General features: G+C 36.4%; 1 protein-coding gene across 1 annotated transcript in view; it reads right to left on the minus strand.

The window, feature by feature from the left end:
• The window catches only part of HMCN1 (hemicentin 1), a gene marked incomplete at its 3' end in the record, with an annotated part of 530768 nt that overhangs the window by 80521 nt on the left and 436688 nt on the right, over positions 1 to 13559 (minus strand). Inside the window, exons 83-89 of the mRNA XM_082833486.1 lie at positions 12103 to 12316; positions 10827 to 10961; positions 10234 to 10424; positions 8583 to 8664; positions 4405 to 4674; positions 3659 to 3829; positions 3355 to 3525 (exon numbers count right to left, since the gene is read on the minus strand). Of these exons, the coding sequence (XP_082689612.1) occupies positions 3355 to 3525; positions 3659 to 3829; positions 4405 to 4674; positions 8583 to 8664; positions 10234 to 10424; positions 10827 to 10961; positions 12103 to 12316 (1234 nt within the window). The remainder of the gene's footprint in view (positions 1 to 3354; positions 3526 to 3658; positions 3830 to 4404; positions 4675 to 8582; positions 8665 to 10233; positions 10425 to 10826; positions 10962 to 12102; positions 12317 to 13559) is intronic.

The following is a 13559-nucleotide window of genomic DNA, read 5'->3' on the forward strand; positions in this document are numbered from 1 at the left end:
AAAAGGAAACTACAGGCCAATATCTCTCATGAACGTAGATGTAAAAATTCTCAACAAAATATTAGCAAGTTGAATCCAACCATGTATAAAAAGAAAATCTCTTCAGTCCCTAAGGTGCTGACATACCCCCGGATGAAAAAGACTATCTTTGGCTATTTGCCCATTTTGCAGTGGTATACTGATAAATGCTTAACAACCAGCTCTCTGGGAGTAGGGAGGGAAACTCGGAGTTATAGCATCTGCAATTTTTGTGGTGCCAAACACTTCCACTGTGGTCAATATCTACCTACTAATCTGATGTCACTAAACTCTCAGTGGGAAGAGATACACGCTCTCAGTGGCAAGATCCAGAACACCACTGACAATATGCCAAAATAACAGCTAAATTCAATCAATATAGAGGCTGGGAGATAACCAAAGAAAGACGGAAGAACAGTAAACCAACAGAAAAGTGAGCAAAACAGCAGTAAGCCAATAGTTACTCAACATGAAGAGAAAAAAAATCCTGACTTTTGTTTTATGACATTTACTAATATCATTTAGCTTTTCATTATATAGACATTAGATATCATAGCTGACAAACTGTACAAAGGTTGCTCTAATCCAGTATTTCTGGTTCTTTTTGCTTTGATATATTATTCTATTATAATTAGATTTCTCATTTTTCAAGATTAAAAAAACTTGGCTTTTGGTTTATTTTAAGATTTCATAACAGTTAATTAATTTTTGTAACGTAATAGAAGTTCTGAACTGCAAATCAAGATACCCAGGATCTAAGCAAATTGGCTTGGGAATCAGACAGACCTGGGTTCAAATCCTTAATTCACTTTTAGTAGGTGTGTAACCTCAGTGAATTAATTATCATATATTTTCTGAATCTTAGTTTCCTTTTCTGTACAATAGAATGCAATATCCAATGCAGAGGTAACTACGACTCATTCTTGTTTGTCAATATCCCTTTTTTAGACCATCTCAGCTAAGGTGGCTCTCCCAGTTATGCTCTATCACTTCAACTCTTTGAGTTTGTCCTGTATGCTTATCAATATCTGAATGATATTCTAATTACAGCAGTTAGAATGGTGCTCAATAAGTATCTGTTGGATGAATGAATGATTAAAAGAATGAATTAACAGCCACTCTTCTATTCCATATGATTTCTTTCAGGCTGTCAAACAAGAAGCCTTGCCCCTCTTGATACAAGGTGGGCAGCTAGCCCAAGCTGGCTCTCAGAGCAGTATCCTTCTCCTGGACTACCTGAGTTCAGAGGTGAGCCTGGGACCCAAACAAAATCAAAGAGGGTTCTTTCGCAGAGGCTGATACCAATTATGAGAGAGAGAGAGGAACTTTTTCCCTCTGAGGCCTTAGATTAGAAGGCCGCTGTGAGCCAGCTGCCGGAAGTCATATTTCCCACCACATGGAAAGAGTTTAATGGAGAAATAAAGGCAGAGAAAGGAAAGCAGAGATGAGAGATGGAAAACATGCTAGTGAAAACATGCTAGTAAAAACATTAGCCAAATCCCTGGATTCAATCATACCTGAAAGTAGAATTTTCTACGTAAGCTACGTATTTAAGTTTGATTTCTGTCACTTTAACCTGAAAGAGCCCTAATATACCACACCCCGTATATTCACTGTAAGAATATTTGCCCCGAACAGTTTTGCCACCAACTAATTGTCTGTAAGGCAATTTTGCTGTGAAAGATAAAACAATGATCAACAGGTTCGACAGTTTGGTTTCAACTAGTTGACAGTGGTTTCATTTCTCCATTGACTCAGTGCTCCCATTTTTATATTATATACATCTTAGGCCTCATAATGGTCACTACAGTGACGAGCAGATGTGAGGGTCTTAAAATAGTGGATGATAACAACTATGTATAATGACTTGATAGAAAATACGGTGATAAGAAAACTTACTGGAAATGTGAAATGAGAGAGTGTAAAGCCAGATCGCATACTATACTAAAATGATAATATATCAGTTTGCAAATCCTTTGGTGAGCACAGTCATCCCTCTCACCTGTCAAAAGCAAAAGTTTACCAAGCTATGGCAAATATAAAAGGGGCGGCTAGTAATTCATAACGGTCTTCAAGAGCATTAATTATCGATTCTTTAGCTAATTCAGATACTACAGATTGCTCTCCAGGCTGTCTTTATAAAATCTATCACACAATATTAGAAGTTGGAGGCAAAAGAATCAAGCTCCTCTTATCGCCGCAAAAGGAAACGGTTACATGCTTCCTGGTAAGTTTCTTGAAAATGGTGACATTTTTTGCTATTTGATAGTGGAGAACACTATGTAGCCAGAATTTTAGTATTTGGGACAGAATCTGGCTTAGATGATTTGGTGAAATATAAGGACTGAAATTGTGATGGAACATTTAAATGTAGTCCAGATATGTAGGACCAGTTATGTATGTTACATATATTGATAAGAAATAGCATCCCTCGTCTGTTCATTTTACATTCAGGGATATCTGAAAAGACTTACAGCAGATATTTTGTATATCAAAAAGAATTTATGTCCAACGAAAGATCCTGAATCCTTAATGAACAACTCTGAGAAAGGAAGTATCATCGTTTTCTAAGACATACCCCAATACAACTATAACATGAATTTACACACATTTTAAATGTATTCAAATATTTTCTCTGTTTTCATTTTTCATGACAAAATGTTTTAAAAATTTTGTTTTTAATTTTTCATCTTAATTATATCCTTTTAAATGTTCCTCTTTTATTTTATCTTTATTATTTTATCTTCTACAACAAAATTGTCTTACGGTCTGTTTAGTTGTGCAGCAAAACTGCCTGCAGCAAAGGTTCTTACAGTGAAGATACCTAGAACCCTAAAATACCTATGTTGTAGTGCTGTTTCACAAAGTCAAAAACAACATGTAGATAAAGTACTGAGCATGGTTCCTAGCACATGACACATATTTAGTGAATGGTAGCTAATATTATTTTACTCCTCACCAGCTGTGTGTTTCTGGGCAGGTCTTTAACCTCTCTAGGCTTCATTTATTTCATGTGAAAACGAATGACTGGATTAGCTGTTATCTAAGGTCCTCATTATCTCTAAAATTCCATTAATTTGATTAAATCTACATGATTAAAAATACACCACAGTTTAGAGCCTTTTATCATGTTCAATTATATCAGGTATTTGATGTAACAATGATTAATGTCATACCTTCACAAGTTCATCCGTGAGACAGGACTAAGAACACAGAAAATGAATATGTTCAAGGGTTGAGGCCATAACATCTCTTCACAATAAAGAAGAAAAGGTAATTATAACTCCTTTGTAGGAGTTAGAAAGATGCAAGTTTTGCTTATTGGTGGATTCTCACCTGGGCAAGGTCTAATGTTGCACATGATTATTTCCACAGCATTCCCTTCACATGGCTGCCCACCATGCTGAGCTGATGGATTATTGCAAGTTCTGGTCCTGGTTCGGTTGCCATGTCCGCAGCTCCTTGTGCATTCTTCCCAAGGGCTCCACTCTGACCAGTTACCATCCACTATCCAAAGGTGACACATTACACCATTAGATATATTTCAGTTGAAAGAACTAATAGTGAGACAAGCCATAGTTAGGGAACAGAAATGAGTATCTACTGAACACATGCCTGTCCGGTGAACAAAGAGGTTTACCTGGACACAGCTTATGTTGACAGTTCCGCATTTCTGAATCCGATCCCTGGCAAGGCTTCCCACCATTGGCTGGAGAGGGGTTGTTGCACACACGACTCCTCTTTTGGATGCCTTTCCCACAGGTGACACTGCAGGATCTCCAGGTTGACCACTGGGAAAAGCCACCATGAACTGCAAGTAAAACATTGTACTTGGTCTCTGTTTTTGTAAGTAAAAAAATTGTTAAGTCAGATTTCATTTAAGATATGCACTGGGTCTAGCGCTGAATCTATGAAGGCTGAGAGATTGCTTATGGAAGCTCTTCTTTACTGTAAAATTAAAACCTAAGCAAGAGAGTAAGAACTTCAAACTGCTAACTAGAGTTTCTTCCCAGCTCCAGTCCTGACTCATCTGGACATGGCTGTTGAAAGAGTCAGTGACCAAGAAATTTATATGCTATTTACCGTTTGGAAATAAGTCATTCTTTAAAGCAAAAATATGCATTGATTTTTGAGAATAAATTTAACCTAGTTTTGAATACAAAATTCAGTTCGGGATTTTGAATTATTAACTTGGTATTCTGCAGCTCTCATCGGTATTGTTTCAGTCCTTTCAGTTTGTGATGTGATTTTTGTCCTAGCCCTATAATCTAGAAGTATCTTAAAGGTAGAGGAGACTTGGACTAAGATGCTTAACGATTTTTATGATTTCGATCACTCCAGGTGCTGTTTAACATGAATATCCCAGGGTGAACGAATCACACTCACCCTGGACTATTACTGGCACTCTGACAAGGACAGAACCCATCAAGTTTCGAGCAACACATTCATATTCGGATGTATCTTCTTTCTGAGCGGTGGTGATATATAATGAGTTGTTGGACAACACATTAATTCGCTCATCCCAGGGGATAGAGTGCCCCTGACGGGACCATGTAATGGTTGGATGAGGCTCTCCAGTTGCCTGACAATTCAAGACGACTTTGCCACCAGCATTAATAATAGTTTCTATTGGCTCAAGAGTGATAACAGGAGGACCTATGGAAAAAAGCACATAGTATTTCTTAGTTTTTGTGGAATCATATTAACATTTTAAGCCATATTATAGAGTAACATTATTTTGAAAAAAGTTAGGCTGATTTTTTAATACACTGTAGCTTCTCAACTATTAAGGTTGTAATGGCTATTGATAGAATGTTTTATTTAGTAAATGGCAAAAATTTAAAATCCCCAAGCAGTCTAGCCTAGAGCATGGGCTCTGCAGTCATGCTTTTCTGGATTCAAATTTTGTCTCTGCTCTTTACTACCTTTTTGAATCATTGTGTCCTTAAAAATGGTCCCTAGTTCACAGGATCTTGTTTGACTCGACTAAGATGATGTAAGCACAGCTCTTCAACAAGGTAAGCACACAATATTATTAGGACTATTGTTACTGTTAACAAGGTAAGCACACAATATTATTAGTACTGTTGCTGCTACTATCATTGCTTTTGTCTGTGTTTTACATGGTGAACATTCAGTTCTTTCCCTTACATTATTTTTGAGGTAGGGATTCATTATCAACTTATTCTTTCACCAGTGGTCATCATTCTTTAATAAACATATATGAAGAACCTACTTTTTGCCAGGCATTCTGCTAGATGCTGGGGGCACAGATATAATTTCTAGCCTCAAGGAGCTAACAGTCCACTTATAAGACAGACAAATAACCCATTATTGAGCTGTGCTATAATTTACCTGTAGAATTTGGTAATAGAATAGGTAGAATAGAGTTTAGTATACAATAGGTAAAATTGTGGTAATCTGGGAGCATAAACAATAGTGACTCAACAGATCGTACAAAAGCATGTCACTGGAAATGAAGAGGAAAAGGAAAATATTCAAGAATTGTTAAGAAGGTGGGAGTGATAGAACTTAGCCATTGAATGGTATGGAATAAAGGGAGGAATTGATGACTACAGGGTTTTGATTTGGGCAATATAGTATATCTTTGGGCAATCCAGCAGAACATAGGAGATAGAACAGATTTGTTGGGAGGGAGTAAGGAATGATAATTTGCATCCATTTAGAACTGCTGAGCTTGAGATATCTGTAGGACATTCAAATGGAGATGTCTACACCACAGTTGGATATTCATATCCAGAGCTCAGAATAGAGATATGGGCTAGAAATATAGATTTGTGAGTCTTTCATGAGTGGATAAGATTGCTTCAGAAGTGAGTCTAAAATCAGAGGAAGAGATCCAAAGACATAAACTATTACAACATCATTATTTAAGAAATGGACAGAAAATGAGCCTGTAATTGAGTTTCTTCCTTGAAGAAACTCAGGAGAAAAGGGTATCCTGGCAACCAAAGGGAGTTTCAAGAAGGAGGAAGAGGTTAACAGTATCTATACTGGATGATAGCTATTCAGATAAAGTTGTTGGAAAGAATGTAAAAGGAATTGCAAAAAACTGCTGACAGAATGTTTATCTTTATACTGGTCTACAGTGTCAGGATAGAATATGGAAGACTTCATGGAGAAGAAGCTTGGACTGGATTTTTAAAAATGAGTAAGATTACATATAGCAGAAAGGAGGCTCCCTGGAGAGAAGGAAATAGCATAGAGATGGGTTTAGTTTTGAAAGGATGATTCATCCAGGAGAGCAGTAGCATGCAGGTTTTAAACATTTGGTTAAAATCTTATAAGAAAATCAGAAGGGTTTATGTTTGAATAGGTAAGCAAGGGGATTGTGCTTATCCTTGATAGAGTATGTCGGGATGACAGTGGTGTTTCAGTGAGACTGAACTGAATGGTGGAATGATTTGCTCAGTGAGAGTTAATGCAATCATATAATTCAAGGCAGTGGCTGCACATTATAGACCAGGAAATGTATCTGGAATGATGGAACATAAAACAAAAATAGAAGTAAAATGTGTTTTATTGTGATATTACTATGCTAGTATTTTATGTAAAGGTACCACTGACATGTCTTTTACAAAAGTAATTATTTCATATGAGGTTTGAATCCCTCAGTGAGTGTTATTAATGTATTATTCACATATATGCCCACATCATCCTATACAATTGCCTTCTTACTTGATGTTTACATTAACATCACTCTAGGAACTTTCAGGGCTGGTGCTTTTCCTTCTCTCCCAGTGATGAGATTACATAATGTATTCAATAAACTGTTGCTGAATAAAGTAAATGCCTCAGACTAATCACGTAACACTAAATGACAACATAATGAATAGATGAGCTTGTCTGTTCATATTATTATGGCCAAAGAAAGTGTTAAATAAAACTTAGAATCTTAATTTAGATTGCACATTTGAACATTTCCAACTGCACATAAGGCTATAAATTAATTCAACAATAAAATTCCACATGTACATCTTTCAAAGTTGAATTAATTCTATCAGTCACATAATGATCAGTTAAATACGAGCATTTTATCTAAATGAAGACATTCCTTCTGGTGCTTTAATCTTAATTTTAAACAAATTATATTTTTGGCTTTTTTATATCCCTCATTTATTACAATGAATTTATTGTCAGTATGTAGATGAGCTAATCTAATCTAATGCCGCTTTTCTTAAACTGTCAGTGGAACACTCTTCCAGGAGAGATTAATCATGAGATGACCTACCTACACTCACCCAACAAAGGGGTGAGGAAGGTTTCATGGAAACAACATTTTTTGGGGGAAATGTAGAATATTATATTTTCCTTTTGTTGAGTTATAACTAACTCACATCTGCATATTAACATTTCTGGAAATATCTGCAGTAAAGAAATTGGTGCACCTAAGCAGGGCTTGGCATATACTAGGTGCTTTTATATATTTAATAAATGAATAAACCTTGTTTAATCTATTTTTTTCTCAGACTTATTCAATCATGGCACTCTTTTTTCCTAATGACACCCCACAAAGTTATCATTTGGTAGATATGTATTTTAATAAAACATTGTCTTAGCAAGACATACAAACAACCTGAGTGTGTCTTTCAATGGATGAATGGATAAAGAAAATATGGTATATATATAGTAGTTTGGCAAACAGCTGTTAGTTTGGCAAACAGCTGTTAGTAAATGCTAGTCTACAGCATCTCTCAATAGTGAATAAAGAAAATGTAAATAAATTCACCCTGTTAATTACTGAGCCTAGTCTCAAAATAAGCTGATTTCCTTAAATTGTCAACCGAATAACATTGTTGTCGGGTCAGCCCCTGAAGTGGTTCTGGGGACTGTCCAGGGAGCCACTGGAGTCTTTCATGTTTTTCTAATTATGAAAACCTGTCTTCCAATGGTTTATACTGAGGGCCTTCATCATGAACATGATAATCCTGCTCGGAGCACATAGTTATTTCACGGCAGATTGACAGCAATCGAGCTGGAGCACTCTTTTTGCGGTACGTGGGCCTCTCACTGTTGTGGCCTCTCCCGTTGTGGAGCACAGGCTCCGGACGCACAGGCTCAGCGGCCATGGCTCACGGGCCCAGCCGCTCCGCGGCATGTGGGATCTTCCCAGACCGGGGCACGAACCCGTGTCTCCTGCATCGGCAGGTGGACTCCCAACCACTGCGCCACCAGGGAAGCCCCAAGCTGGAGCACTCCTGAGTTCACTTACATTAGTCTTTATTTTCAACGCTTATTTTTCAAGTGCCAGAAAATGATATTTTTGTAAGTTCATTACAACAACCGTGAGGAGCTATACGAAGGGTACTCGATTGAATATATTGCAAACAACACAAAAAGCTCTGCTACCAAGCAATTGCAAGTGTGAGCTGCAAAGTTATACCAGTCTTATGCTTGGTAAGAGCTGCTCCATCAGCAGCAGAAAAGGAAATTAGACAGACTCTGAAAGCTACCATTAATGTACCTGCTAGAAAGTTAAATGAACAATTAAATGGACATTTCTTAAAACAAGTGTTTAATTAGAGTTTGATTAAGCAGCTTACTCTGCAGAGTCAGACTCATGCTGCGCTCCACCACCCCAGCTTCATTGGTAGCTACACATGTATAGTCACCGGCATCTTCATTCTACGGAAATAAGCAGTGTTTTATAAAAATATGTGCCTACAGAACAGCACAAATCACTTTTTATTACCATGATGCTTGTTTATATGCAATTTTGTTTTTGAGACAGTATTTCAACGGAAATAGAAAAACTTACATAATTTAACCACATAAATAGATTTTTTTTTTAAAGAAAAGAAGAGAAAGAAATTCCTAGCTTAATTTTTTTCTGAACAACCTATCATTGCTCTCAGGGGACACTAACTGGCAGGAAACCTAAGCAGAAAATCACATTTTTTACAATCATTTATCCAATATTATCTTATTAAAGAAAAATGCCAACACTATTCTTATAGATAGCTTAAAAAGCATTAAATAATCAGAACAAATCAACGAATATCTAGTTCTTTCTCATGGGGGTTGTTAAAAAAAACCATTAAGCTTAGCCTCCATTTAGAAAGCTTGAAATGTAGGCAAGAAAGTGAGGAACTAATTATTAATGATGACAAATCACAGAACGTAAGTCACAAATTTATACATATATATTATAGAAAATAAGGACCACATGAGTTTAGATTTGATGACTAGAGACACAGATTTTGCTAAGGTCTTGTGAACAGAAGAATTCTGGTCTTGTTAATAGAAAGAGTAAGTCAGTTAAGAGGAATTGAATTGAAGGAAGTGGAGGAGGGTGGGAGGAGAGAGACAGAAGATTCAGGTGTTTAATCAGGGTATCAATGCATTATCCAAATAGAGATTTCTAGTAGGAAACTGTAAATGGAACCTGAAAGAGTTTCAGGATTGAAGGTACAGGGTTAGGAATCTGAAATTGTATGGTGGAAAAAAATTAGTATTAGTATTAATATTGATATTAGAAGAAGTACCAAGGACTTCAGAAGTAGTAATGTTTGTGTAGAGGAAAAGGGGGGTAAAGCAGTAATGAAGAAGCCTGAGACTCATTCGTGTAGCTAGAGGTAGAAATCATCTCCAAATTGAAGGGACGATCAATAACATCTAAGGTTGAAACAAAGCCAAGGAGAAGAAAAGACTGAGAGTGGCCCATTGGAGCAGGTGATTAGATAGTATATACTAATTAACTAATTCAACAGTAGGTTAACAAATTACCCTCATTTAGTCTAGTTAAGAATTTTTCAGATAAAATATCTCATTCACTTGACCCCCCAAATTAGAATAACTTAAAGTACTAATCACTGTCTGAATTAGTGAAACTTTTGGACAGCCTAATATAGTTATCGACTTGGTGATGAAATCTAACATTTATTTGTAATTTACAATGTTGCAATTCTTCAATTTCCGCATTCTAAAACAGATTTGAGGAAGTTATCTACTGATGTTGAACAATAGGTCAACGATGGAGAACAAAGCAGCAAAATTATTTTATTGCTTGTACTTCTTTGAAGGGCTAAACATCATCAATTTGAACCATTGTTTCAGTTTTTTAAAAGAACCCGTTGACTCAGATTTTATGATTAAAATAGGAATGCATGAGAAACTTTTCCCATCCATGGCACCTATAGAGAGGCATTGATTGTGACAGTTAAAGTGCATACTGACAATTCCAGTGTGACTTACTACAGTGCCATAAATGGCCAGGGAGCCATTTCCAAGTTGCCGAATTCTGTGGCTAATTTCAATATCCATCCCCCTTCTGTTCCACTGGATAGTTGGGGCGGGATCACCTTTCACCTCACAATTCAGGATTGCATTACCACCAAGTGGTTCAATCCAGTTAGAAGGGTAATCACCTTTGAAGACTGGAGGTTCTGGGGAAATAACAAAAGATGAGTATAAGAAAAAGGAAGCTCCAATAATTTCTTTGTGATTTTGATCTATTTAAAAGATAATTTAGTGAAGAGGGGAAAAGCCACTTTTGAGCCCCATGGATCTTTCAGAATTAATTGCTCATGCTAATCAATGAGATCATTTTGTCCATTTCAGTAACCTAAGTGGATGATTCCATTTTGTGCCAAATGATCTCTTTACATACTGCTTACCTACTTTTGAGTTGAATGTTCATAATTTTTTTATGTCATGAATTTGCATATCTGTGAAATAAGACTAAATGGATTAATAAATTGAAGTTATATTGTATTACTATACAGTAAGGAGGCAAAACACAAACCATTCATCATAAATAAATTTAAAATAGAAGACTTTTTATCTACCTTTCACATAAACAAATCCAATTGCCTTCACAAAACCAACGCTGTTCTCTGCAGTGCACACATAAGTACCCGAATCTTCTTTTGACATCCTTTCAATAACAAGTTCACTGTGTCCATTTACACTGTCAAAGTGGGCTGAAGGAAACAAGGTAGAAAGCAACATAAATGCCTCTCAGTAACCTAGGAAAATAATCAGTACAGCTCAATATTTTGCAGGTTAGATTTATGAATTGGTTAGCAACTGAACCAAAGAGATCTCATTATGACACTGGAGGAGAGAGCCTTTTCCAGGGATTTCTTCCTGAGCTATTTGCTGTGTCTCTAGACACTTGTTTGAAGAATGAAAAAAAAAAAGAAGGAACAGGAGAAGAGAATGAAAACAAACATCTTTCAAAATTAATTTTCGATTTGAAGTACACCTTTCATCTCAAAGGGTTGCCTAAAGCTGGCTCACAGTCTCTCTGGGTTTCAAAAAATCTTTCATTCAGAAATATGACATTTTCCATTTCATTTCTCACACCACTTTTCCTCCCAAACAATTTACATCAAAATATAATTCAACTGACCTGGCAGCTCAGAGGGGAAATCATGAAAATATATGCTAGTTAGGTAATAAATAATAACAACAAGATTAACTTTGTAATAATTTGAACTTCTCCATAGGTGATGATGATATAAATATTTACAAAGGTATTTACAATACTTGGAATAGAGTATAAGATAAACATGCTAATCCTAAAATAATCAATACTAAATAAGGTTTTGATTAGACCAGCCAATATCTGATTATGTTAAGTATGTTTACCTTGCATGTTCTCTCCCATTCAAATTATATTTTAAAGTTTCATACTACTGAATATTATGTGGAAAATTAAGCTTTAAAAATTGAAATAGCTAAGTTAGTACTACGCCTTCAGAAAAGAGTACTGATTAAGTTTTTTAGAGTTTATTTTTCTTTAGTAAGATATACTATTATTGTTAAGGTGATACAGTTGGTGAATTCTAGTGATTAACATAAATCTTTATAGCAGAGAAAAACTCAAGCTTATTACTAATTTTCCAGGAAGGCATTTGTAAATGCAGTACTTCAGAACTCAATTTTGGGATGCAACAATTTCTCTTTACAGACAATATTTTTATGCTGGTCATAAAGTCTAACAAATAGAGACACTTGTCCTCCCAGGGATGAGGGCTCCTGGGCTTTAAAAAAAAATGGAGATTGGTTTTGAGTTCTCTATGGGTGTACTATTCACTTCTTAAGAATTAAATTACCAACCTGGGATAATATTGTTATTGAAGGTCCATGTTAACTTGGGCAGTGGAATACCAGTTGCTTTACAGTTTAATCGTAGCTGTTCCCCTTTATTTAATGACACATCTCCAGGAAGTTCAGTAAAAGTGGGGAGAACATGCACAGTCAGGCTGACGGTGTGTGTGTCTTCACCTGCAGCATTGTTAGCAACGCAGGTATAGGTGCCAGAATCCTCTGGCTTAAAGAAAGAAAAACCATACGGCTTAAAATTACATAATCTTACATTATACTACATATAATACATAAAGTTACATAGCTTGGTCCCCAAAGGAGCACTCTTCTTTAAAGACAGTTTAAATTTCCATCTTGTAGTCTGAACCATCTGGCTAGCTTTTAAATAACATAATTTAAAATGTATAAGAATTTAAACAAAAGCCCATACCTTATAGAACTATAGAATTTATAATAATAAGATCTCAGAAAACTTTAAAGTTTATTAAACATCAACTGCTGTACTGCAATGTACAAATAAAGAGCAAATAGTCCCAAAGGCTGTTAGAATCTTGACAGCATAGTTGGCTCTCTGGGTAATGTGGCACCGAAGTCCACCAAAATTATCAAAGGAAATGGCAAGAGTAAGGGCAATAACACCTGCAATTCCAAAATTTCACCTGCTAAATCCAGCTCTTGGCACTCACTTTATTAGATGTATTGGCAGCATTTGACACAATTCTGGCTTCCTTCTTTTTAAAACCATGTCTTCACTTGGCTTCCAGGACACCCCATTCCCCTAGTTTCCTTCCTACTTCACTGGTTGCTCCTTTTCCAACTCCTTTTGCTGGCTTCCCCTCCACATTAATGTCTTTATGTTGGTATGTGAGAGGGCTCAGTCTTAGTTCTCTTTTCTTCTGTATCTGCACTCACCTCTTTGGTGATCTCATCCAGTCTTATGGCTTTAAATATCATCTATCTACTGATGAGTAACAGGATGTCCAGCCCAGATCTTTCTTCCAAATTCCAACTACATTGAACTTTTCATTCCAACTCTCTGCTTAGATGTCTAAAAGACATCTCACACTCATGTCCAAAACTGAACTCCCCATTTCCCCTTCCTGTTCTATCTGCAGCCTTCACAACATCTCAGTTGATGGCTACTTTGTTCTTCCAGTTGTTCATGCCTTTGTTCTCAGACATTTGAACTATCCTTTATTCTTTTCTTTTTCAGACTCTACTTGCAATCTAGCTAGGAAATCCTAGCTTCAAAGTATGTGCAAAATCCAATCAGCTCTCACCCCTTCTCTGCTAATGTTCAGCTTTTTTTTTTAAATTAATTTGTTATTGGAGTATGGTTGCTTTACAATTCTGTGTTAGCCTCAACTGCACAGCAAAATGAATCAGCCATATGCATACAGATATCCCCTCCCTTTTGGACCTCCCTCCCATTTAGGTTACCACAGTGCACTAGGTGTGTTCCCTGTGCT

This window comes from Leucopleurus acutus, assembly GCF_964270905.1.
Source record: "Leucopleurus acutus genome assembly, chromosome: 2".
Lineage (NCBI taxonomy): Eukaryota > Metazoa > Chordata > Mammalia > Artiodactyla > Delphinidae > Leucopleurus > Leucopleurus acutus.